Source organism: Ictidomys tridecemlineatus, chromosome 3, assembly GCF_052094955.1.
Source record: "Ictidomys tridecemlineatus isolate mIctTri1 chromosome 3, mIctTri1.hap1, whole genome shotgun sequence".
Lineage (NCBI taxonomy): Eukaryota > Metazoa > Chordata > Mammalia > Rodentia > Sciuridae > Ictidomys > Ictidomys tridecemlineatus.
In genome coordinates, this window is record NC_135479.1 from 48,063,521 (window position 1) to 48,090,537 (window position 27,017).

The 27,017-nt window shown below is 39.4% G+C and overlaps 1 protein-coding gene and 1 pseudogene across 4 annotated transcripts in view; both read right to left on the bottom strand.

Moving 5' to 3' along the window:
• The window catches only part of Zzef1 (zinc finger ZZ-type and EF-hand domain containing 1), a 130,147-nt gene that overhangs the window by 26,025 nt on the left and 77,105 nt on the right, over positions 1 to 27,017 (bottom strand). For all 4 annotated transcript variants that reach the window (XR_013436277.1, XM_078042683.1, XM_021734577.3 and 1 more), the window contains 14 exons: positions 26,763 to 26,901; positions 24,774 to 24,939; positions 23,217 to 23,479; positions 21,843 to 22,012; positions 19,334 to 19,484; positions 17,973 to 18,112; positions 14,652 to 14,929; positions 13,854 to 14,028; positions 13,124 to 13,256; positions 6,503 to 6,702; positions 4,768 to 4,887; positions 2,714 to 2,905; positions 1,638 to 1,738; positions 70 to 205 (listed from right to left, as the gene is read on the bottom strand). Coding sequence is in view for 3 of the 4 variants with exons in the window: in XM_078042683.1 (XP_077898809.1) it covers positions 70 to 205; positions 1,638 to 1,738; positions 2,714 to 2,905; positions 4,768 to 4,887; positions 6,503 to 6,702; positions 13,124 to 13,256; positions 13,854 to 14,028; positions 14,652 to 14,929; positions 17,973 to 18,112; positions 19,334 to 19,484; positions 21,843 to 22,012; positions 23,217 to 23,479; positions 24,774 to 24,939; positions 26,763 to 26,901 (2,364 nt within the window). In the remaining variant the exon portion in view is untranslated. The remainder of the gene's footprint in view (positions 1 to 69; positions 206 to 1,637; positions 1,739 to 2,713; positions 2,906 to 4,767; positions 4,888 to 6,502; positions 6,703 to 13,123; positions 13,257 to 13,853; positions 14,029 to 14,651; positions 14,930 to 17,972; positions 18,113 to 19,333; positions 19,485 to 21,842; positions 22,013 to 23,216; positions 23,480 to 24,773; positions 24,940 to 26,762; positions 26,902 to 27,017) is intronic.
• LOC144376149 (cofilin-2 pseudogene) lies at positions 8,120 to 13,106 on the bottom strand (annotated as a pseudogene).

Sequence of the window (27,017 nt, forward strand, 5' to 3'; positions counted from 1 at the left end):
ACAAAGGTCTGGCCTTTTCACAGTGGGGAGGGGGGTGCAGACACTTTGTTCCCAAGGTGAGTGACATACCAAGCATGGCAAGATAATCATGTCTGTATCCATAGCTTTGGCGCTCTGCTCTTCCAGTCTCAAACTTCTACTGGGCTGCCACCTCTGAGCCAGAGACCGTATCCTTTCATCTGTGGTGAGCTCATCTCCATCAAACCTTAAGGGAAAAATACATAAAGTTGGGTACATCAAATGTACAAAGACAGGCGTTTCACTTTGTAATCAAATTTGTCAGAATGTTATCAGGACTATTTTCCGGTAATATGCAATTACAGTATTACTCTCTATATTCTATATATTGGAGTCACAGCATTTATTCATTCATGTGTGTAGAGAATAAAAACTGTTCTTCAGGATCTATTCTGTTTCTCTTTTAGAAACAAGGTTCCCTGGAATTCTAGCAGGAGACCCAGTCACCCGGCTAGAGACACGGTGTCCAGCTTCAGCAGCTTGATGTACATGCAACTAGATTCTTGCCAACTGGAGGAGAGTGAGGTATTGTGCCCCATCCAGAGACTACCCTCAAACAATTGGACTAAAGATGTGCTCCTCTCTCTCCCTCTTAACTTTCCTCTGAAATGGACCCAGAGATGGTGAGAATGAGCTAGCTTTGATTACACACATGAGGATAACACCTTTGGGATCACTAGATTACTTTATGGGGCAGAACTGTCACCAACCCTGGACTGTTACATGAAATAAAAATTCTATTTGTCTTGATCTGTAATATTCCTGCTTTTTAAGTTATAGCAGCTTCAACTATCCTTGACAGTCATCGTCTCACAGCCTCTGCTTCATCTCACAAAGGACTTAAGGCAATATATAAAAAAGAGATATATGATAGAATAGAAACATGAATAAAAAATTAAATTAGAATTTATGATAAACTAGAATACTAGGGGTGGGGGTGCAGCCCAGTGGTAGAGTGCTTGCCTAGCATGAGTGAGGCCCTGGGATTAATTTTTAGGACCACATATGTATGCACGTGCATGTGTGTACATGCACACACACACACACACACACACACACACACACACACACACACACTCAAGAAGTTAAAATTAGGATCTGGAGATAGAGGAGGAGATCAGATTGCAGATACATGAAGTTCTAAACAAACTGATGAGCTAAGCCCATGAACAACCTCTGAACCTCTTGGCCAAGAGAAAGGAATATTATTAATTACATAATCACTATTGAGACAAAGCCAGGAAAATAATTTATAATGGTGAAAAACCAAATCCAAAACCAAAAAACCCCTTTTGAGCAAAAATGCCTCCTCTGTACTGTCTGCTCATTGGGGTCACATGAGAGACAGCCCAGTGACTGCATCCATAAAACGGGTTTGCTCTAAGAGGCAGACTGCATAGGTATCCTTTTCCAAGAAAGCCAACCACATACTTCTTGGTGATCCATGCTGTGCAGCACAGTTACCTTTCATGTGACTCCAAAAAGAACTACAACCCAGCATCCTTCCTGAGCCTGGCCTGGTAGGGCTTCTTTCTGGATCCCACTAGCAGCTGGCTCATCTTCCTACCCTCACTTGCTGTCTCACTTGGCACACTGTGGTGCAATTAAATGTCCCTTACCTCTTCTGAACTTCCAGGAAGAAAGAATCGGTCTTTTTCATCTGCAGCTCAAATATGGCCCGGAGAATGTGCAGAGGGGCATTGAGGGCATCATGAGCCATCTAAAGGCATAGGAGGAAGCAAAAGAGAAGCGATGAGCAGTGTTTCAACACGTTAGTGAGAATCTGAAATTAGAAGGGATAAAAACCATATCTCAAAAGTTACTACAGGTTATGATTGAAGAATATTATATAGATAATTTTAAAAAGCACATAAAATTATAAAGCATTAAAACATGAACTATAAAATTTACATTACTATTGTAAATTCAAAGAAAAGATGATGACAACAAAACACATAATTCTAATAGTTAATATTCGTCATTCCCTGCCAGCTTCTCTGTAGCTGTCCCATACTCAGGTTTGACAACCAGCACACAAACCTAAGCACTATACTTTATTTATTTTTTTTATTTTTTAATTGTCAATGGACCTTTATTTTAATTTATTTATATGCTGTGCTAATAATCGAATGCAGTGCCTCACACATGCTAGGCAAGTGCTCTACCACTGAGCCACAACTCCAGCCCCAACTATACTTTCTTTTGAGATTTTTTTAAACACTGTTTTTCTGGTATATATTCTGCACTCTCTGCTTATATAGTTAGACTCTCTGAAGTCCAAGTTCCACTCATTTCACATCATTCCAAACAAAAGTAGTTAATGTGGGAAAGTAAGAGTATTTCTGAGAAGGGGAAAGAGTTCATTTGGGAGTTCATAGATAGGCCTTAGGGCTTTATTTATTCTGGAAATTACATGCAAAATTTTATAAGCATATGTAAAATTGAATATGTATTTTATGGGAGAGAGGATTGACAGCTTTTGGGTCCACGACTAAAAACATTTAAAACTATTTCTTTGGCACTTTTCCATTTTTCTGGATCAATTCTGCATAACATGTAGACTGAGTCTTTAACAAGTGAATTCTCAGGACATGAGACTGAAGCATTTCATGTTTAGGCTAAAGCTTAGCCTGTACCAAAAAAACCCCACACCTCCAAAGCCATGCTCCATCTGCACAATAACCCAAGAACATACCAAGAAACATATTCTGGTGGGCTCATCCAGGCCTTCCAGAGGGTCTAGCTTTTTCTGATCTGGGTCTCCAGGACTACTGACTGGTCGTTCCACCTCTTCCTCTTGGTCCCCTCGCTCATCCAGTTCAAGTTCTCCATGTTCAGCCAGAGTGCTGATCTCCTTTTTTGAGGAATATAGCATGATGGACAGAATCTACATGGAGAGGAAATCAGGTAGGGCAGAAAGGTAATATTCAGTGGGTGAGAAGACAACACAGTTCTTTAACCATGTAAAGGGAGAAAATATTTTACTTAACTTTTTAAGACATTATAATTCACATAAAACATGTAAAATTAGCACAGATACATGAAAAAGTGTTCAATTGCACTTGAAATCGAAGAAATGCTAATAACAACCATGGAGGTTCTGAAGTTTATTAACTTTTCCATAACAGTGTAAACTGATATTATCTTTCAAAACTTGTTCTGATAAACTGTAAAGAGCTATAAAAATGTTCATATTCTTTGACCTAGTAATTCATCTTTAGGAAGAGTATAAAATATGTAAAACGTTCTATTCAAAGTACAGTCAGTGAAGAATTAAGGGCAAAAACCAAACCAAACCAAACAAAAAACTGCAAAGCACCTTCCTGTATCATATATAGCCATCAAAAACAGTGATTATAGGGCTGGGAATGTAGCTCAGAGGTAAAGATCTTGCCTAGCATGTATGAGGCCCTGGGTTCAATCCCCAGTATGTCAAAGTCAAGCCCAAAATTGTAGCTATGAAAACTGCATAGAAACTGAGAAAAATGCCTGTCATATGACCTCAATTTATTTGAATAGTATATGAATTGTGCAATTTAAATTTACATTTCTACTACAGATATGTAGGAAAAAAATTAGAAGGAAATATACAAAATGCTAATGGTAGCTGTGTTTGAAAGTGAAATCTGGAGTTTTTCTTCCCTTTATATTTTTGAAATTTTCTGCAGTATGGTTCTATTGTTTAAGTAACAAAAATACTCTAAAACATCTCTAAGATTCAGAGTTCAAATGCTTTCTCATATGGGGGAAAGTGGGAGGATGAGAATGGGAAAGACAGTAGAGTGAATCAGACATAACTTTCCTATGTTCATATAAGAATACACAACCAGTGTAACTCCACATCATGTACAACCATAAGAATAGGAAGTTATACTCCAGGTATGATATGTCAAAGCACATTCTACTGTCATGTCAACTAAAAAGAACAAATAAATAAACAAATAAAATAAATGGTAAAACTTTCCCATTTTTTTAATGTATATTTTTTAAGTTGTAGATGGACAAAATACCTTTATTTTATTTATATGTGGTGCTGAGGATTGAAGCCAGGGCCCCATACACACTAGGAGAGCACTCCACGACTGAGCTACAACCCCAGCCCTCTTTCCCATTTTTAAATTGAAAAAAAAAAAAGCTCTCTCATATTTTGGCATATTTTCTTAACCCTAAGCCAACCTCCTCTGGTACTCAGAATAACTTTTTCCAGTTCAGGTCTCTGTGCCACCAAGGGTGGCAGGTGCACTACCCCTGCTGCAGCAGCAGCTGTTCCTGCACCTGGAGTGCATACTTGGCACAGAAAGTCCTCAGGGAACCACAGTAACTCCACAAAGAAAAATCTAAGGCCTCAGGGAAATAGCAATAAAATTAAATTATAAACTGAAATCCCTCATAAAATAAACATAAGTCAGAACAAATTTAGAAACTGATTAGCTCAAGGAACTTTTTTAAAAGGGACATAATAATTCAAGGGCACACTTTATTACATGATATAATGGTCAATTATGTGCTTCCATAATATACTTCTCAATGTTCTTTGAACAAACATCAAATTCATTTTCCTTGACAGGAGAAGACAGGTGTCATAATTCCTAATTCCAAAAGGGAAGATAGAAACAAGGCAGAGTTTTAAAAACTGTAAAGAACTATAGTACACAGGGCAGAAGCAGCCAGAACAAGCTTTTGCTTCTAGCTTCTAGGCCTGTAGACTTGCACAAGGCAGGAGTAGCAGGAGCCATCTTTGTCCCTTACTTCCAGGTCCCGGAGGAGCCATGTTTTACTGAAACCAGTTCCTTTGCTGCACTTTTTCACCAACAGCTTCAGCAGATCAGTCTGAAGAAAGGTTGCATGGGTTTCTTCAAAACCATGAGCCTGCCAAAGAGAAAAAGAATGATATACAGCCACTTTAGAGTAAAGAAGATAAAGGTCAATTGGAAAGAAGCAAGCTTTTCTTAGAGACTAATCTCAACTCTGGTGGCCTAGACTCACCTTCCAGGGAAAATTCTAGAGTCAGTAGAAAGAACCTTAACCATAACCCTCTGTCTGCTCATTCACTCTTTAACTCATTAATTCAACAAACATTTTTGAAACTTAACTATATGTAATATCCCTCAGCTTTACCTTCCCAGAGTTTCCCAATGCCGTGGAGGCTAAAACCCAAGCCCCTCATCATGGTTGACAAGGTTCGACAAGGCTTCCTGTCTGATTCTCTGGCCTCATCCTCCAAAGCCCCAGAGGTTGTATTTTAGCTCTGTGACAATCAATCATGCCTCTTCCTCTGTAAGGTCTGGAGCTTGCTACTCTTCCTGCTCTGTTTTCCAAGGCTGACTTCTAACCGATTACCTCAAATTTTATCTCTTCAGAAGGCTTTTTATGCCCAAGGCAGTCTTCTTTACAGGCTCCTTATAGCTTCTGGATGGTTAAAGTGGAAGATCTTTGAGTGCAGGGACCTTTTTCATTCACTACTACATACTTAGTTCTGTTTGGCAACTAAGCTCAACAAATATTTAATAAGTGAAGGATTCAAAGATTTCTTCCCCCAAGGAGTTTATTTTCCTGTTCCTACTACAATGTAAACAAAGAAATCAATCAGACATTGTGATAAATGCCATGAATAAAAAAAAAAAAACAAAAAAACACAGGGGCTGGGGTTGTGGCTCAGTGGTAGAGCACTTGCTTCACATGTGCGAGGCCCTGGGTTAGAACCCCAGCACTCCATTAAAATAAATCAATAAAAAATAAAGGTATTGTGCCCAACTACAACTAAAAATAAATATAAAAAACAAACAAACAAACAAACAAAAAAACCCCAAAACAAAACAACAACAACAATAAAACCAAAACACAAAAACCAAAAAACCTGACAACTACAAACCCTTAAATTAAGGCTGGCCCAGGGCGGTAAGTCCAGTCTCCTGTGGTTTCTGAGTCCTTTCTGTGACCTTGCCACCAGTTCTACCACTGAATACCCTTCAGAGTCAAGGGACTACAAACTCCAAGTGAGCTGAAATACATCCTTGAAAAATCCTCTTCTCCACCAGCACCCCCCAGGGCAAGAAGACCACACTAGTCAGCAGTTTACCAAATATCACCCAGCTCATTAACTTGTCTACTTCCTTCTACCCCAATGACCAAACCTGTTGCTTAAAGATCCAATGGGATGCTAACACCCTTTATTTTTCCTCCCAGCTCCTACAATGAACCAGAGGAGCTGCCATTTGGAAGTCTTTTGTTCTTACTTGCCAAGGTCATGTCCTCATGAAGTCATAATACCCTAGTTCATGAAACAGTACAAAAAACATAGAAAACCAATCTATTGGGAAAATTTTATTTATCTTTGTGGTAAGGCCCCAACCATTTCTAAAAATAATCAAGATCCTAAGATTAACCATTCACTGAAATCAGATGGAATTTCTCCCTTGTTAATCTCCTGCAGATGTCAAATCACAGCCAGAATTATTATGAAATGGAAGAGGCTCACCATTACCTTTAGTGTTTTGTATAAACCTTTGAGGGCCAGGGATAGGATCCAAGTTGCTTCTACAGCCTCGGAACAATAGCTATCCATGCTGGTTTGCAGAAGGTGACTGGCGATAAAGGCAAAGTGCTGGGAATATTGGCTCAGTTGGGCTTGAGAGTCACTGCATTCTTGTCCTCCTCCCTTCTGGACCAGCTGGTAGTCTTTCACTGGAGAGAGAGAGCGGACAGGAAGAGAAAGGCAGAACAAGTACAGTTAATGCTTCCTGTAGCCAAATCTCTTCCAGAGTAATATGCCTTATTAAAAGAAGAAATGCAGAAACAATCTCCTGGGCTCAATTGTAGTCACTATATTTAAGGCCAGCACAAAAATGGTACTGGGTCACCCATCTACTGAGCAAATAAGAGGGATAATTCACAATGCCAAGTGGGTCATCTTCAAAAAACAGTACGTGAGACTGTCACTTCCAAACAAGATGGATGGAGTAAGATAATTGATTCACTCTTCCACTCAGGCAGCTAGAACAATGAGGAAAACACATGAAACAATGTTTTTCAAACATTGGGCAATAGGTAGTGCAAGATTAAGATCCCTGAGAAAAAGGATGTAAACTAGATTAGCTCCTCAGTGCACCAGAAATCTGGAGACAATTTCAAGGCTGTAGGGCAGGAAGCAGATGTCCCAGAAGAGTGGAGAAATCTCAAGGAACTGAGGAGATAGAGACTGAAGTTTAGGGAAGTCAAGGCAGCTAGAATTTATGAGGCAGAATATCAACAAAAGAAATATACAGAGAGAGGGAGAGGTGGGTAGGAGAAAGTTTTAGAGATTCAAGAGGGTTCCTCATAGTCTTAGGCTAATACTGACCTGCATATATGTGAAAGGAAACTATCTAGGGCAAGAGAAATAAATACCAAAAAGCAATAAGCATAACAATTTCTGAAGTTCAAACAAAGCTGGAACTATTCTGTCTTCTCACCACATAGAGTGAAGATGTCCTGGGAGAAGACAGAAAGAAACATTTGAAGGAAGGGAGGGGGTATGCTGAGGAGTAACTCAGACCAAATTATATCATTACATTTTATGCATGAATATGTAACAGATCCCATCATATGTGCAACTATATGCACTAAGAAAAAACTGTGGAGGAAAAAAAAGAATGACAGAAGACTTCATGCCAAAAATCTATGCTTGTTAGAAGACAATGAGCAAATCCTCTTTAAAGTATTCAAAGAAAACTCTCAGATGAGAAATTTTTACCCAGAAAAAATCTTTCAAAGATAAGGTAAAAATGAACACTAAGAGATTCTGTAGCAGCAAATCTCCACTTTAAGAAACGCTATGTGAAATTTCTCAGGCCAAAGAAAAATGATACTACATGAAAAATGGAATCTATATAAAGGAATGAAGAACACTAGAAATAGTAAATATGTAACTAAACATAAGATATAATTTATATGCATTTTTTGGTACCAGGGATTGAACCCAGGGGTACTTAACCATTGAGCCACATCCCAGTCCCTTTTTAAAATTTTGAGACAGAGTATTGATAAATTGCTTAGGGCCTCACTAAGTTGCTGAGGTTGGCTTTGGACTTGTGATCTTCCTGAACTACTAGGATTACAGGCATGCACCACTGCATCCACCTAATTTTTTTTTTTTTTAAGTTTCTAATGTTTTAAAGGAAAAAAATGTGACATTTGTATCATGTAGAATAAAATGTTTGGCAACAATAACACAAAGAATGAGTGCAAGAAATGGAAATAAATGTTATAATATTTTTACTTTATTGGGAAATGGTATAATATCTGAAGGTAGACTATGGATGAGTTTAAATTGTACAATATAAACCTTAGAACAATCGCAACCACTAAAAATAAAAGAGAAAGAAAGAAAGAAGTAGGGCTAGAGATAGGGCTGTAGCTCAAGAGTAGGGTGCTTATGCAGTATGCACCGAAAAAAGAAAAATTGAAAAGAAGATAAAGAAACAGAGTTAAAAAGCCAATAGTGAAGATAAAATGGAATCATTAAAAAAGAATAAGGCAAGCGGGGACTGATGGCCCATGCCTGTAATCTCAATCTCTCGGGAGGATGAGGCAGAAGGATCACAAGTTCAAGACTAGCTTCAGGAACTTAGCAAAGCCCTAAGCAACTTAACAAGGTTGTGTCTCAAAAAATAAAAAGGGTTGGAGATGTAACTCAGTGGTAATGTGCCCCTGGGTTTAATACTCAGTACCAAAAAATAAAAAATAAAAACTCCAAAAGGCGGCAGAAGGAAAAAAGGGAACCAAGAATAGATGGGACAAATAGAAAATAAGTAAGAAGATAGTAGATTTAAACCCAACCAACCTGATAACTTCATTAAATGTAAAGTTTAAACAATTCAATCGAAAGATAGGGATCAGCCAGATGTGGTGGCACACACACCTGTAAACCCAACTACTAGAGAGGATGAAGTGGGAAGACTGCAAATGCGAGGCCAGCTTCAGCAACTAATTGAGACCCTGTTTCAAAAAATAAATAAATAGGGCTGGAGATGTAGCTAAGTAGTAAAGCATATTTGGGTTTAATCCCTTGGACTGGGGGGCGGGATAGGTGGAGAGACAGAGAGGGGGAGAGAGGGAGAAAAAGGCAGGCATTATCAGATTGGAGACCCCTTCACTATGCACTATCTACAAGAAATTCATATTATTTATTTATTTTTTGGGGGTGGATTCTACATAAAAGTAACCATATTATAGAGTCTGGCAATCACTGGCAGGCTGCTTAAACAAATCTCTTTCATTCATTGTGTTGCAAGGGCCTAGTGGAAAGGCAAAAAACAAAAAACAAAAAACACCAAATGCTGACATTCTCCAACAGACTGAGCTGGAGAAATGAAGACCCCTTAAGATCAAGATGGCACTTGATAGTCATTTGATAAATGGCCTTCCTTCAAGTGAAACTACTATATTGTCTCCCAATTTCTCTTCAAGTGTTGACTGGTCCTTAATATCATCCAAGTAATTTACCTGCCACTTGTGTTTAATACCTGTACATTTCTTTTAATGGCATCTTTAGAGCTACCATAAGTAATCCTATTTTTTAAGGGTGCACTTTTAGGAACCCAGAACATAAATACTATATCTTCTTTTTTAGAATCATTTTGTACGTGGCATCATACAAAGCACATTGGTAGTCATTCAGAGGTAACTTCACAAAAGATGTGCAGGGGTCCTCCACAGTATTACCAATGTCACTCACCAAGATCTGCTTTGCTTCTCTACAATTATTTTTCATTTGTCATTGTTTGAACAGAAGAGAACTGTTTTCTTTCTTTTTTTTTGATCTTCTCTTATGTATTAGATTTCCTTAATTTCTATCATTAAAAACTTTGATAACGTCATCATTTACTGTAACTTCAGATGCCATTGTGCCTGTGGCTGTGGCTCCACTTCTATGGCTCTGGGAGGAGGAGAAGGAGAGGCAGGCAGAGGGCTAAAAGAGTGTGGGGCATGCCAAGAGCTGTAACCTCAAGGAGGCAGTGGGCCTGGTGGGCCAAGAGATTGATTTTAATGTCAAATCATGCATGTTTAAAGTAAAAGGACATGTCATGCAAGTGCTATTTTTTTTTCAAAAAAGCAGGATAGCTTACATAAATATTAATGTAGATTTCGGAACAAAAACTATTATTGCCGGGAGCAGTAGCCCACGCCTGTGATCCCAGTGGCTCAGGAGGCTGAGGCAGGAGGATCGTGAGTTCAAAACCAGCCTCAGCAAAAGTGAGGCACTAAGCAACTCAGTGAGATCTCGTCTCTAAATAAAATACAAAATAGGGCTGGGGATGGGCTGAGTGGTCACATGCCCCTGAGATCAATCTCTGTACCAAAAAAAAAAAACCAAACAAACAAAAAAAACCATCATCAAGGATAAAAAGGAACACCTCATAATGAAACGAGAATGAACAATACACTTCAACAGTTTTTTTCAGTAATTGTTAGAAAAAGTAGAAGATCTGGGCTGGGGATGTGGCTCAAGCGGTAGCGAGCTCGCCTGGCATGCATGCGGCCCGGGTTCGATCCTCAGCACCACATACCAACAAAGATGTTGTGTCCGCCGAGAACTAAAAAATAAATATTAAAAATTCTCTCTCTGTCTCTCTCTCTCTTCTCTCTCACTCTCTCTTTTAAAAAAAAAAAGTAGAAGATCAGAAAGGGTATGGAAGACTTTCATAACACTGTTTTTTTTTTTTTTTTTTTAAAGAGAGAGTGGGGGGGGACAGAGAGAGAGAGAGAGAATTTTAACATTTATTTATTTTTTCTTAGTTCTCGGCGGACACAACATCTTTGTTGGTATGTGGTGCTGCTGAGGATCGAACCCGGGCCGCACGCATGCCAGGTGAGCGCACTACCGCTTGAGCCACATCCCCAGCCTTCATAACACTGTTAATTGACTTGATCTAAATAACATCTGTGAGACATTCCACCAACAACAAAGTACACTCATTTTCTTCAAGTGCTCATGAAGCCTTCACAAGAAAGTCAAATTTTAAACCCAAAACTAAGTATGCTCAGTATGCCTCAGTATGCTCTCTGACTATAAAGGAATTAAACTTGAAATCAGCAACAGAAAGAACTTTAAAATAATCCACAGAGCAAATAAGAAATTATAAAATAGAAAATATTCTGACCTTAATGAAAATGACAGTATAACATATCAAAAATTGTGAGATATGGTTAAAACCACAAATAGAAATTCATACCAGTAAGATGCTAGGGCAAAGAAGAAAGTTCTTTAATCAGTGATGATTTCCAATTTAAGAAACCAGAAAAAACAAAAAAAGAAATTAAGCCCACAACAAGCATAAATAGAGAAATGAATAATGATCAGAGCAGAAATTAATAAAACAGAAAACAAGAGGGCCAGGCTCAGTGGTGCACACCTGTAATCCCAGTGACTTAGGAGGCTGAGGCAGGAAGAACATGTGCTCAAAGTCAGCTTCAGCAACTTAGCAAGGCTCTAAACAACTCAGTGAGATCCTGTCTCAAAATAAAAAGTAAAAAGGATTGGGGATGTGGTTCAGTTATTAAGTGCTCCTAGTAAAGAGAGGGAGGGAGGGAGGAAAGGAAGAAAGGAAGAAAAGAAGGAAAGGAAGGAAGAAGGAAAGAAGGGAGGAAGGAATGAAAAAAGAGGAAAAAAAATCCTTTGAAAAAAATCAAATAATAAATGTCTGTCTAGGAAAAGATACAAATTACCAATTCAGGAATGAGAGAAGGCAGTTTAAAACCCTATGTCAGGCTGACAAAAATTAAGACCTAAATTTTCTGAGTTTAAATTTATTCCCTAGATAAATGGAGAGATATATATCATGCTTATGAATCAAAAAAACTCACAGAGTTTGAAGTCAATTTTCCCAAAGTAGATCTATAGATTCTATACAATGCCAGTCAATTACCAGCAATTTCTTTAATACAAAATGACAATCTGATTCTAAAATTTATGTAGAAAGGCAAAAATCTAGAAGAGCCAAAGAAATTTTCCAAAAGAAGAACAAAGTTAAAGAATCATATTTCAAGTCTTAGTAGAAACCTAAAATAATCAAGAGAGTGTTGTACTGGTGTAAAAGACAGACATAGAGAAAAATGAAACATAATAGAATCCATGAATAGGGCTGGGGATGTGGCTCAAGCGGTAGCGCGCTCGCCTGGCATGCGTGCAGCCCGGGTTCGATCCCCAGCACCACATACCAACAAAGATGTTGTGTCCGCCAAGAACTAAAAAACTAAAAAATAAATATTAAAAATTCTCTCTCTCTCTCTCCTCTCTCACTCTCTCTAAAAAAAAAAAAAAAAAAGAATCCATGAATAGATATATGCATATAAGCCAATTAATTTCTAACAAAGGTACCAAAATAACTCAATAGAGAAAGGACAGTTTGCTCAACAAATGGTTGGGGAACTACTGAACATTCATTCATATTAAAAAAAAACCCTCAAGATTGTACTGGGAATGTAGCTCAGTGGTAGAGTGCTTACCTAGGATGTGTAAGGAACTGGGTTCAATCCTCAGCACCACATAACAATAAATAAATAAAATAAAGGTCCATCAACAACTACAACTAAAACATATTCTAAAAAAGCTCAGAAACAACACTGGCACTGCTTAGTGCTAAAGATGAGGAGAGAGCTGATTACTTCAGAAGCTGAACCGGGAACATAATGGTTAGATACTCCATACTGTTTGGGGTTTGAAAATTAAGTCAAAAGAACTTAAGTTGTAATATTTTAAGTAAAACAAAATGAAAAGTCATACTGATACCAACATAATCTTCAATGTGCAGTCACCTGACTTTATGTTAAAATTACCCATAAGAAAACAAATGATACCTGCAAATGGTAAAATGAAATGTTCAGAACCTAAATATTTGTCCAATTGAAAAAATAGAGCTATATACACAAAATTATAGCATGGAAAGGGGCCTTCAAAATTATGTTCTATCACATTATTTCAGAGATCAAGAAAAAGTAGCTTGGGAACTTGCTTTCTAAAGAAGTCATATGCAGGGGAAAGAACCATAATATCTTCATTGATTTTAGGGCATGCAAGGATTAGACAATTTATTCCATTCTTAGAAAAAGTAAATATGTTGAAAACCTGTTTTTCTTTTCCGAGTTTTGACATCCACAATCACAGCCCTGTTCTTCTCAGTAAAGTGCTTCAAGATGATCACATTATGGGGTTCATTGGCATTATCCATATAAACACAGCGGGTCCCCACACAAAGAACCTAAAACATGAGAAAGAGACAGAAAAGGCAACTCAACAGCACACTGAGACAGGAAAGAGTATTCACGGACATATTCAGGCCTTTTTCTTGTGCCTCCCAGACTTCAACAAGCACTTAAGGATACGGCTCTTTTTATCTCTAAGTCCAAAGGATGTCGCACACGCCTAGCACAGAATTGATTTGCCCCTGCTGACATGCCATATTTTTATAGCCCTCTTTGTCTCAGTCAGTTGAGAGACATGAATATTAGAAATGAGATCAAGATAAATGCCAGAGGGAAAGACAATTTTTGACGTTCTTTGTAATTTAATACATTACAGTTACTCATTACTCAAAGCCAATTACCAGTTAGTATAATGAATCAAATAGTTAAACTTAAAAATGCAAGCTGAAAGTGTGAGGCCCTGGGTTCAATCCCTGGCATCATCAGAACACACACACACACACACACACACACACACAAAGAAAAAAAAGCAAGTTGAACAAACCACCCCACCCCACAATCTTGAAAAATATACCAGTATGTATATATGTCACAGAGTCTTTGATAAGCATGATGAGGACTGGAGGGGGTGAGCAGACCTTTGATTGCTGTACCTGAGGGAAGCCAACCAGCACCAGCAGGGTGAAGATGTTGGTGTGCTTTAGCTGGAAAGGCAGCTGCTTGATGCAGTGGTCTGTGAAGGTGGCAATGACGTCTCGCCACAGAGGGGCACTGTTGAGTGACCGCAGGATCTCGGCCATGGAGCATGCCCAGTCTAGGCCCACCCGGCTGGAAGGCAAGAGCTCCATTAGGTGGCAGAGCACAAGGCTCCAAACTCAACCCGTTACAGCTCACTATACTCCAAGGCAGACCCAGAGGCAAAGGGCTACTCATTAATTAGTTTTAAAACTACCAGAATGATGCTGGTTGGTAGCCTACAAGCATGGTTTCAAAAATCTCTATAAAAAGTCACCTGTGCATATGCACACATGCATACTCACATTTACACACAGAAAAATGGCTCAGGAGTAAATACACTAAAATAGCTGATGTATTAATATGGTGCAAATTAGGCTGACTTTTTTTCTTCATTTCTGTTTTTCAAATTTGGTATTGTGGTTATGTTTCTTTCATAGGAAATAGATTTTTAACCTCAAGACCCACATTTAATGCTCTCAGGAAAAACTACACCAGAATATGAATCATCAGAGTGTTAAATCAGCAGGCAGTGCTGAGGCTCAGCCATTTAATGTGGAATGACAGCATTTCCATTAAACCAATTCTATGGCCAAAGGAAATTCTCAGACAACAGCACTGTAGCACCTAAAATGTATCACCAGCCAGTCCTCTGACCTAAATGGACACCACAGTGAGTGGTGTGGGGGTGGCAGGTGAGTGAGAACCAAGGTTACCTGTCTAGACATACAGCTCCCAGGCTAAAGAGTAGGTGGGTGGTCTTCCAGCCATCTGGCACAATGGCACTGTCCCCTGCAGCAAACAGGTTGTGTTTGGCTGAGAGAACCTTGATCACTGCGGCATCTACCTCTGCTGGTAAAAGACGGACGATTAACTGGCCAAGAAGACCCAGGGTGAGGTGGTAGGTTTCATTCAGGTGGCCTGCGTTGGAGATGACAACCTGAAACATGAGTGGGAGGACGTGCTCCAGGTCTATCAGGGGAACTGTGGGACCCTGCCAAGAGAGGGGAGAGCTCTTCAGTAGAGGATCCACGCAACCAGACTAGATAAACTCTTCATCCCCTTTGAGTATTATTTACAACTGGCCTAGTGCCAAAAGAATTATGCAGTAGCTTTCATAAATGGCACGTGTATGATCAATTGTAAAATAAATATTCTTGAGTATCATCTTATGGTCCTACTTTCCAATTCCTTTACCCTAAAAAGTAAACTTAAATGTTTGGATGTTTTCCCCTCCTAATATGTCCATTGTAAAATAATTAAATAACTCAGAAATACACAAAACTAAATGTTTTCCATAATCTGCCCCTTCACCAATGTCCAAGAGATAACAGCTATTAACGGATTAATGAATAGCCTTTCAACCTTTTTCTTTTTCTTTTTTTTTTTTTTTGAGAGAGAGAGAGAGAGAATTTTTTAATATTTATTTTTTTTTAGTTCTCGGCGGACACAACATCTTTGTTGGTATGTGGTGCTGAGGATCAAACCCGGGTCACACGCATGCCAGGCGAGCGCGCTACCGCTTGAGCCACATCCCCAGCCCTCAACCTTTTTCTAAGTACATTAACATGTAACACATGTAAAACAAATTAGTAATTTTAAAGTTATTTTTCTTTCTTTAAATACTGCCCATTTGGGGCTGGGGATGTGGCTCAAGCGGTAGCGCACTCGCCTGGCATGCGTGTGGCCCGGGTTCGATCCTCAGCACCACATACAAACAAAGATGTTGTGTCTGCCAAAACTAAAAAATAAATATTAAAATTCTCTCTATCTCTCTCTCTTTTTAAAAATAAATAAATAAATAAATACTGCCCATTAACTTACTTTGTTTTCAATTCTTCATTATAAATACCATTTAGATAAAGAGCCTGTGGTTTACAATGATAATTACAGGGACTGGAATGAATTTATGATTCATTCTCTCTCTAGGTTTATATACCAAGAGGGAGCACGTTGTGAGTTGTTATCTACAGGGTGATTCAAGAGGGCACTATGTGTATAATATGAAAACAAAGCACCGAAGAACAACAACAAAAAATGTTCTCAGAAATAAAAAATGATTCTCAAGAAGACATGCCCTTGAAGGGGCAGCCTTTCGGGGGTGCTGGTGTCCAAGAATGAAGAAAGCATCTAGATAAGGACTGGGCTGGTGTGGGCTGCAGTCAGAGCCCAAGCATGGGGCAAAAAGTTTCCATATCAGGAACAGCAGAGTACAGATGGGTTGAGGAAGGCATTCCCAGGAATCATGCTCAAGAGTCAAGAGTTGAGCTCTGAATGGGGGCATCAGTGTGGCAGTGCAGCCTGAAGTGAGTGTCTGAGCACATGTGGAGAGGTGAGGGCGTCCATGTGGGGATTTTAGCCTGGCATGCATTTTCATGCAGCCTAAGGAGAATGTTGCGCTGAGTAACAGCCTGCTGTGGGTGAGGGTGGCCTCAATGCAAGGGGATACCCTGACATCAGGACAGCCCCAGGCACGGAAAGGAAGTATTCACCAGTAGAGGCACAGGGCAGAGTGTCAAGAGTCTAGAGGGAGACAAGGACGCCTCTGAAAGAAGAAGAATGGCAGCTGGGAGGTTGATCAAATAAGTAATCATATAAATGATAATGGGATCTCGGATCTCACTGTTAAAGACAGGAGTTATAAAGACAAAAAAGGAAAAAACTAGAATGAACCTGTGATTTATGATGATAATTGCAGGGATTGGTATGAATTTATGACTCATTCTTTATCCCTGTACATTTATATACCAAGAGGAACACATTGCTTTTCATGTCAGACACATGCCCCTGTGAACTGTGACTGATTCGTTAATCATTTTCAACTCTCAAGCAAAAATTATTGCTAAGTCTGAGCATCTCCCAGCAAACACTAAAAAAGGCCCTTGAATCAAAAGACCTGAGGACCAAATCTTTGGTACTGGGAACACCTCCTTTCCCCAAAACTCTGCAGACTTGAGAAATTCTGTTTCATCAATGTTCTGTCCAATTCCTCTCTATTCAACCCCCTTCCCACCAAAAAAAAAAGACTCTTATAAAGATGTCAGTAATTTCTAAATTAATATGTAAATTCAATGAAAATGCTAGGCAAATCCTTGGTAAAAAATTATTCTGAAGTTCAAAAAGAACTTCATTATGGGGCTGGGATGTAGCTTAGTGGCAGAATGCTTGCCTAGCACATGGAGGCACTGGGTTCCATCCTTAGCATCGCATAAAAAAATAAACAAATAAAATAAATGCATGCTATCCATCTACAACTACATTTTTTTTAAAAAAGAAAAATATGCATAGTCCAGAAAATTATAAAAAATAATGAACTGTCTAGACTCTTTGAAGACTTTGGGATTAAGTTACCAAAACAAACAACAAACAAAAAGGAGAGAAAAATCGGTTAAAAGAGACTAATAAGTATGCCATGTAAATGCAATGCAATTCTTCAGTGGATTCTGATTTTTAAAAAAAAATGCTTGAAGGAATATTTTAGAAAAATCTGTATATAGCTTCTATATAAGATAAAACTACTCTATCAATGTTAAAATTTTAAAATATAATGATGACACTGTAGTTATATAGGAGATTGTCTTTTTAGGAGACACATGCTGAAGTGTCAGTGATCATTTCAAGTTATTTTCAAAACTTGGAAAAAATATAAGCAATATGTAAATATGCAGAGATAAATTCACAACTAGTAAATCTATATAGATTTTCATTCATTCTTTCAAATTTTTCTTAGCTTAAAATTTTTCAAAATAAAATAATAGAAAAATGATTATAATAAAGACAGTAAATTGTAATATATACTACACACACACACATACACACACACACACGTATAAACATACATACATACAAAATGTAGTGGGGGCTCAATGAAGAAAATAATTTTAATTGAAAATTCCTCCCTCAGGGATACACAGATGACTATTATTAACAATCTGCTTCAGCTTCAGCATCTAGTATAACATCATTTTTTTTCTTTTTTTTTTTTTTCCTGAGTATGACATTACCCCCTTTACAAAGAAATGCTGCCTGTCTCTTACCGACTTTAGGGGAGGTAACATGGCTGCTAGTAATCCCAAAATCCTCTTCTGGGAACACTCAGCGAACACCTGCTCAGGGTTGGGAGTAACTGCCTTTTCCTCTATTGGCTCCTGAGGTGACACTTCTGAATTTTCAGCATCTGTGTTGTAAAATGCCAACTTTCAGATTTTGCCACATTCTATACATGCCAAGTAAATCACTGTGCTGTCCTGTTCTAGAGTAATGCTGGAACTTTAAAAAACTATTGCTGAGCACATTTTTAAGATGTCCTCTTCTCAAGGAAGCCTGCCTGCTCCCTATGGAATGGGCAGTTACCCTCCCACACCTCCCCATTCTTCTGACTCTGCTCTTAAATTAGATGCTAACATTTTATCATTTAACATTTCATATTTATTATCTGCCCTTTTGATTTTTATCTCTTTCAGTATTGTACCAGGGCACCTAGCAATGTCTCTGGAGCATGGTAGGTAGTTGACAATACTTGCTGCCTATGAACCAGCATGCTGGTCCTCAGGGGAATTCAACTCCAGAGGACTTTGATGGCCTGGACAGATGTGGAGTGTCAGCCCCTTCTGAGAGCTGGTTCCAAATATGAGGCAGAATGCCAGGTGCTCAGTCCCACCTCCACACAGAGGGATGAAAGAACAGATCTGCCACCAGGGGCTGCAGTAAGAAGGAGGCTGAGGCTTGCTTCTGATCTCTTCAGCCACAGCATCATGCATGAATTCTCTAACAACCTGGCTCTCGCCTTGCCATTGCATTCCTTAGGCAGGCTGAGAAGCCTGGAATCCCTAGGCAAGCAGCTAAAGCCTTTGCAGAGGAACCCCACTAAAGAGGTCTCATTTTATCTTGTATCCCATATCTACACACCTGCCAAGAGGGACTTCTCCTCTTAATTGTTCCGGGACTTTCCTACTTCAGGGTCTTTGCTCATGGTGTACTTTCTGCCCTGAATGTTGATCCCTACCACAAATCCTCATATATCAAGGTCCCTTATGACACTTACCTATACCTCTGTCTTTAAGTTCTCCTAGGCTATGAGCTTCAGCAGGGAAGTGGGGGTGGAATGGGGAGGTGGGAGGGAGGCTCTGTGTGTGTCTCTCTGAGTCAGTCTCTGTTCTCCCCAGGGTCTAGCATAGTGCTTGGCACATGGGAGACACTCAGTAAATACAGGAAATAAATAAGGTGGGAAAGCAGTCAAAGTGAATGAAACGTGACTTTCAAAATGTTATCAGCCCTATCTGAACTAAATGGAGAAACACTGGTAGCTGAATAACATAAAATTGTGTAAAACCAACAAGCTCAGGCTAGAGTACATTTGAAAATGAAAGAGATAAGGTACTGGTCAGATATTCTTTACCTGGAAATCCTGGAGGTATGTGAGCATCTGCAGGTACATTTGGAATGTGGGTCTGGCCTGAATGATCCTTCATGAACAAGATACCTGCATTTGCCTTACTTCTCTGCTTGTAATCCAAAGGTCTGATTTCCTTGTCTGCAGCTCTCCTTCCCTAAAAACATGATGGTGTGTGTATAAGAACTAAGGTTTTTAATAACAAAAATTTATCCTATTTATAGTACAATTTTATCATTAGTTTTAATAAATTAAAAAACTTCTGAATTCATTATTAAAAATGCCACTCATATTTTAAATACATCTATGATTCATTAAGATAGTAGTCATTGTGTCACATTCCTCCAAACATCTTCCAAATGCCCCTGTTAGACCTTGTAGTCACATAAGCAATGGCTCTATTCCAGATCTTTAATACATTCTGTTTAGCCAGGTATGGATAGTTCTTCCCTTGAGGAAAAGAAAAAGTTATCCATTTCCTTCTAGTACACCATGGTGACTATGTTTGATATATGTTCTTTTTCAATAGAAAAGCAAATTTTTATCATTAGAAAAAAAGTTTAGATTTCATATTATTATGAAAATACGACTATACCAAATCTAAAGCCTAGAAGCATGATACTGTTTCCATTCCACTGATGTAGACATTTTATTGATATAGAAATTGGTATTTGGAATGGTAGGGGATGTAGCTCAGTGGTAGAGCATTTACCTAGCATGTGTGAGGCCCTGGGTTCAATTTCCAGTACCACAGGGCAGTGGGGTTGGGGGGAGAGTTACTTCTGGGCATGTTGATGCACCTTTATAATTTCAGCAATTTGAGAGGTTCAGGCAGGAGGATAGCAAGTTTAAGGCCAGCCTCAGTAACTTAGCAAGACCCTAAGCAACTTAGCGAGACCCTGTCTCAAAAAAATTTTTTTAAAAAGGGCTGGGGATGCATTTTAGTGGTAAAGTGCCCCTGGGTTGAATCCCCAGTACAAAACAAAACAAAAATTTAGAAATTAGCATTCTTAGGCTGTGGGACAGAGTTGTGGGCTATGTATCTATCAGTTTTCTATAGAATCTACTTCGTGTTAATACGGTAGGTGTTGATAAATCTATTGCATACACCACTTGGTCAGGGCTGGGAATATAGCTCATTTGGTAGAATGCTTGCCTTGCATGCGCAAGGGCCTGGGTTTGATCCCCAGCATTAAAAAAAAAAAAAAATCACAACAATATAATTTGAACAAACAAACCAGACACCATTTCTAATACTTGCACCCTCTTTAACACATTCTGGCATTAGTTGTTCTCTATTTTAACAAATGAACAAGCATACCTCTGTTGCCCTTTTGAGAATCTCATCTGGCGATGAGACTTGTTAAGGGGGCTCTTGATGGAGCTAGGAAACTTCTGGGATTAGGAATCTGAGGGTGAGCTGCCCAACACGCAAGATGACAGCCCTCAGTCTGCATTTTCTGAGCAGGGGTCAGAAAATGAATGCGTGTGCATCAAGACCTTAGGGTCTTTCCCCCATTGTCACGCAGACTTATATGAGGTATCTAAGTGATGTGGGAAGACTTCAGTGTGTGGTAGAGGCAGCCCAGCTTTTAGTCTGGGAAATCCAAATTTGATTGCCTCTCTGAAGCCAAAGGTGAAGTGTTATATAACACCAAACATACAGGGGAAGGTATGTCCTCTCCCAGTGGGAGCTAACTTATGCTTCCCCCTTTCTGGATACTGTTAGCTGACATCAGTCCTAACCTCCTGAGAATGGATACAGACCATTTTAAGAGACAACTGTGACTGTGAGAGGTACTTGCCTTACTGAAAGATCTCAATGTGCTCCCTGTACCTTTTGCCACTGTGTGAAGACAATGTAATTCCAAAGTTCTAGTGAATGATTTTAATGTTTATCTTAAACATAATCTTTGTCTTAAAGATCCTTACTTTAAATATTAAATAAAAATTATTTCATATTCATCAGACAGTCCTTTTAAGTGTCACTATCACAGGCAATACCTGGAACCAGAAAGGCTTTTCTGTCTATGCAACTACATATAAACTTATCGTGTCTACTTGCTAAATAGTAAGATTTTGGTATCAAATATTTGTTGATTGAACATAAAAATACCTACACATATACAATGCTTTTCATCTTTAAATGTACTCTAGTTGCATATCTTGTTCAGTCATTAGGAAAACCACCAGGAGGCAGATAATAGGAATAGTTAACAATGACATGGAACTTACCATGCACACATTCTAATTACTTACATGTTATTTCAAAGTGTATAAGATAACTCCTCACAACAACCATATATCATAGGTATTGCTATTATCATCCCCATTTTACAAATGAGAAAATGGAGGCAGAGACTGTAGTAATATGACCAAGGTCTGACAGAGCAGGGATGTGAACCCAGCAGCCCAATCTAGCGAGGATCTGTACTTTTAACATTTTAGCTCTGCTTCATCATGTGAATGGCTCTCAGAGCTCAACTATGACTCTGCATAGAGAAGTGCTATTTACTTTGCAGTGCACAAAAGGGCCTGCCTCTGCCGGCTCCTCAGCAGGCTGGACCACTTTCTTCTCTAGCTGTTCCTCTGATGTGCGGGTAGGTACATTAAGTGGGAGGGTTTGGTTTTCTGGTGTAGAGTCACCATCTGGCAATATACCAAGAAGAGCGAGAGCTTTAAGACCTATAAGGGAAGAAAGAGAATAGTTAAAAGTTTATAACAAAGATTATTTCATGCAAAAGACTCAAATCACTTATCACTGCATAGAAACAGATGGCTGAGGTCTACACAAACCAAAATCAGGAGAACTTAATAAAAACATCCCTGGCTATCTACATCTATTTAGTTCCTGACTTCAGAAGGTGAAAGTCTGGACATTTTATTATCAAGAAAACAGAGAAGATACAACAGGATTGTCTGTTTCAAAAATTAAAAATATTATACTTTCATAGAAGTGCCACTAACTAGATTTCTAAATCCAATTGGGAGATAAAAACTTGCTCTGATGTAGGCTTGGGTTTATAGCTCAGTGGTGGAATGCTTGCCTCACATGTGGGAGGCACTGGGTTTGATACTTAGCACCACATAAAAATAAATAAAATAAAGGTATTGTGTCCATCTACAACTGAAAAAAAAAAAAAACTTGTTCTGATGCACTGATATTACCCATTGCTATCTAATGTAGGTCTGATTCTCTAAAATAACCAGAATGGGGAGTTCATTATCAGAGAGAAATGTGAATTTCTCAGAAGTTAAACATTTTTCTTTCTTTTTGGTGGGCATACCAAGGATTGAACTTAGGTGCATTCAACCACTGAGTTATATCCCCAGCCCTATTTTGTATTTATTTAGAGACAGGGTCTCACTGAGTTACTTAGTGTTTCACCTGTTGCTGAGGCTGGCTTTGAACTCGAAATCCTCCTGTCTCAGTCTCCCAAGCTGCTGAGATTACAGGCGTGCGCCACCGTGCCCAGCTAAATATTTACTTTATTCCTAACATCCTTGGTGAAGTCAGATCATCCAGCTGTTATATTAAACTATTTTACTTATAAATAGCTCTCATCTAGAATAGTTACATGGAAATAGATTTGTACTTCATGTTAAAAATAATCTAGACTTCCTCATAAAATTTAGTAGATCAAAATACTAAATAATCCAATCACAGACTTTAATAACTAGAATTTTAATTATTAATACTTTCGTATATCTTCATGTAAATATTTTAGAGAAACTAAATGCCACTTGAATGCTATCATTTCTCTCAACTGAATCTGTGGACTTGGGTATCACACCAGATGAGCCCCTCGTGTGGAATACTGGACTCTTCTACCTCTGGGTCGAGCAGTCTGAGGGTTGGTCCTGGTTTCTGGGCATGATGAATAGTCACCTTTCCCCTGGTGAGCCTTCATCAGACAGTCCCCGACAAGCTGCATGCACTGGCTCCGCAGGATGATGGCATTGCTGTGGGCCTGGGGGTCCAGTCTCTCCCCATCTACAACCTCTGTGCTGGCCAGGTGTGCACTATAGAGAGCCAGGGCGGCAAAGAGCAGCCAGGAGTAGTTGTGGATGTAAGGCTGGATGAGCCTCTGCCGGTCACTGATCCGAATGGTCACCATGGGGTGGGCTGTGATGCTGTGGGTAGGCAAATGGCTGCAAAGGCAAGACATATGTAAGGCCTATAGAGTTTATGAAGCTCCAAAGAGAGGCCCAGGGCATGTGTTTAGTTGCTTCTGGGATTAGTCACCTCTAGGCTGTAGTTATTCAAAGGTTAAAGACAAGAAAAATGAACAAACACAAACATAGAACATAACATTACATTACAGGATTTTGCAATTTTGGGGGTGGGATATCAGGGATTAAAGCCAGGGGCACTTAAGCACTGAGCCACATCCCTAGCCCCCCCCTCCTTTTTTTTTTTAGAGAGAGAGAGAGAGAGAGAGAGAGAGAGAGAGAGAGAGAGAGAGAGAGAAATTTTTTTTAGTTTTCAGCGGACACAACATCTTTGTTTGTATGTGGTGCTGAGGATAGAACCCGGGCCGCACGCATGCCAGGCGAGTGCACTACCGCTTGAGCCACATACCCAGCCCCCTATTTTTTTTTTTTTTTGAGACAGGATTTCAGTAAATTGCAAAGGGCCTCTCTAAATTGCTTCAAACCATGATCTTCCTGCCTCAGCTTCCTGAGCTGCTGGGATTACAGGCATGTGCCACCACACCTGGCTCAGGATTTCATAATCTTTAGAGAACTGCCTGTGGAAAACAGGCTAAGAAGTCCCTTTTGTGAATTTTGCAAGGCGTGGTAATAGTGTTTTGGTAATGTGAGAAAACACTTATAATCTTCAGACAAAGTACATGGGAAAGAAGGTATTTAAGGTCTCAAATTTGCTTCAAGATGTTTTTATAAAGAAAAAAAAGAAATAAACTAAACACATATAACAAAATCTTCCTAATTGCTGAATCTGGGCAATGGGTATAGGAAGACTCACTGCACTAGTCTCTCTACTTTAGGGTATGTTTGAAATTTTCTGTAATAAAAACCTTATTTAGCCTGGTGTGGTGGCACACTCCTGTAATCCCAGTGACTTGGGAGGCTGAGGCAGAGGATCATAAGCTGGCCTCAAGGCCAGCTTCAGCAACTTGATGAGGCCCTCAGCAACCTGGCAGGGCCCTAAGCAATTTTCTAAGACTCTGTCTCAAACTGAAAAATAAAAAGGGTTGAGGATGTTCAGTGCCCCTGGAATTTAATCCCTAGTACCACAAAATAAAAGGAGGGCTGTGGGGTATAGCTCCATGGTAGAGCACTTGCCTAGCATGTGTGAAGCCCTGGGTTTGATCTCCAGTACCACTGAAAAAAAAAAAAAAAGAAAAGAAAAAAATAAAAAGCCCTCTCTTTAAGCGAAGAAATAAAGAAAAGGTTACATGGCTCTAGGTCACCTGAGACCTACCCATAGGAATATTTCTTTGCGGCATAGCATCCATAGCAAAGATCAAAGTCATCACACACATTGCAATTCATTCTCCGGCCTATAATCAAACCCTGGCAGTTGTCACAGGTAAATTCCATGTTGACCATTTCATGGTCATCTCCATGGCCCTCAGGCTTCACTCCACCTGGAGAAAAACAGGAGTATTAGGTGGATAGGGCACAGGGATCCCAGAAGTTCTAACAAACCAATCTCAGTACTAGAATTGCTCCTAATTTACTGTTGAGGAAGGCAGGAGCTGCAGGTATCCTTTGGAGACCAGGACACTCTGCCCCAGTGGCTCTGAGCATGTGAATGACAATACCAGTACAGAATTGCTCAGCAATGTTGACCCTACTTCTCCAGTGCCACAGTCTGATTAAATAAATTACCAATTCTCATCATGAATGTTGTTTGGCAGAATCAAGTCTATGCCAATTTGTGAGCTGTCTCCCATGACTCTCCTCTGACAAATATGAAGAATCTGTAGGTATGTTCCTCAGTAAACACTAAGGAATGATCAAGTATTTGCTCTTACTTTTTCATTCTAGAACCACAGATGTAAACAGACTTCATAACCTCAGATCTGGAGAGTAGAGATTTAGATGATAGACGTGAAAAGTACTGGCTAGTCAGGGGTGGTGGTGCACGTCTGCAATCTCAGCTATCTGGGAGGCCTCAGCCTCTGAGGCAGAGGATCACAAGTTCCAGGCCAGCCTAAGCAACTTAGCAAAACCCTGTGCCAAAAACCAAACACATTTTTAAAAGGGCTAGGGATATAGTTCAGCGGTAGAGTGCCCTAGGGTTCAATCCCCAGAACTTCAAAAAAAGGGAGATTGGTTGCTCTGCTCTCTTCCTATTCCAAGTCCAGCAGGACTCTAAGTCCTGATGTAGATTCTGCTTAATACTCCTCATATTTGACCACTTCTGTTCTCGCTGCCACAACCAGGTTCAGGCCCTAATACTATTGTAACCACTGACTTCTAAAGGATACTCTCACACAGACAGAACTGTTTTCTCTATATAGCTCTGATCATGTTAATATTATGCTTGGTAAACCTTCCCTATTGTCTGTAAACTATTCAAATTTCTTAGCCTGGTATCTTGGGGTCCCACCTGTCCTAATCTATCACTTGGTTGGACAAATACTCAAGTGTGTCCATCTAAACTCACTGCAGGCATTCACTCCTCTCCTCCTGGGCTTATTCTATCCTTGATGGTGACCCCATCTTTAGAATTTCCTTTGACTCATCTAGTTCTTTTCTTCAAAGACCAAGTCTCATTCTACTTCTTCCACAAGCCTTTCCTACAGCAACACCATGGCTACTTCTTAACTTTTCCAGAAGAAATCTATACTACTCATTGATAACTCAGCATATTCACCCTTGTATTGGAATAGACATCTGTGGATACAGTCAGTCTCCCGGCTAAATTATAAATGTTTCCAGAGCAGGAGTTGTGTCTAACCATGTATACACAGAGCAGTCCAATATTCACTTCTGTTGATACGCTTTGCCTCACTCAGTACCTACAAGTTAAAGATTTTTTGAATGTTTTCTTTGTGTGTGTGATTTGCTATTTGTAAATACTGCATGATTCAGAAGCAAAAACTATTTCCTGAGGTCTGGAGATGTAGCTCAGTGGTAGAGCACTTGCCTAGCATCGATGTGCACTGAATTCAATCCCTAGTACCACAAAAAAAAAAAAAAAATTCCTGGAAACCCAACTAAACATATATCCATTGGTCCTGAGTATTTATTAAGTGCCCACCCAGCACAGTGGGAGAAAAAGGCTGTCATATAAGAGCAGTGGACCTGATCACTGAGCAGGGGAGATAGAGCCAGAGTCAGAGGATACCAATTGGGCAGTATACCTTTTTAGTAAAAAGAGGGTTTTAAAAGATGGCCAGATCACAGAAAATAGAAACAATTATGACTGTTGAATATGACATACTTAGTCTTTGAAATTTACCTAGGAAGCAAGTTTTGCACAGATCCATGTCACTGCACTGTAGACACCGGTAGCGATGCCAGGGAGCAATCTCATCACACCCATCACAAGAGATGTCCACATTTAACAGGTCACAGTAGCGAGCAATAAACATGTGCATCTATAAGGTGAAATAAACACAATTAACCATGAGACTTTCTAATGTGGCCACTATTCATTAACCAACTCATTCATTCAATAGGTACTCAAGACGATCCAGGCATTATACTAGGTGCT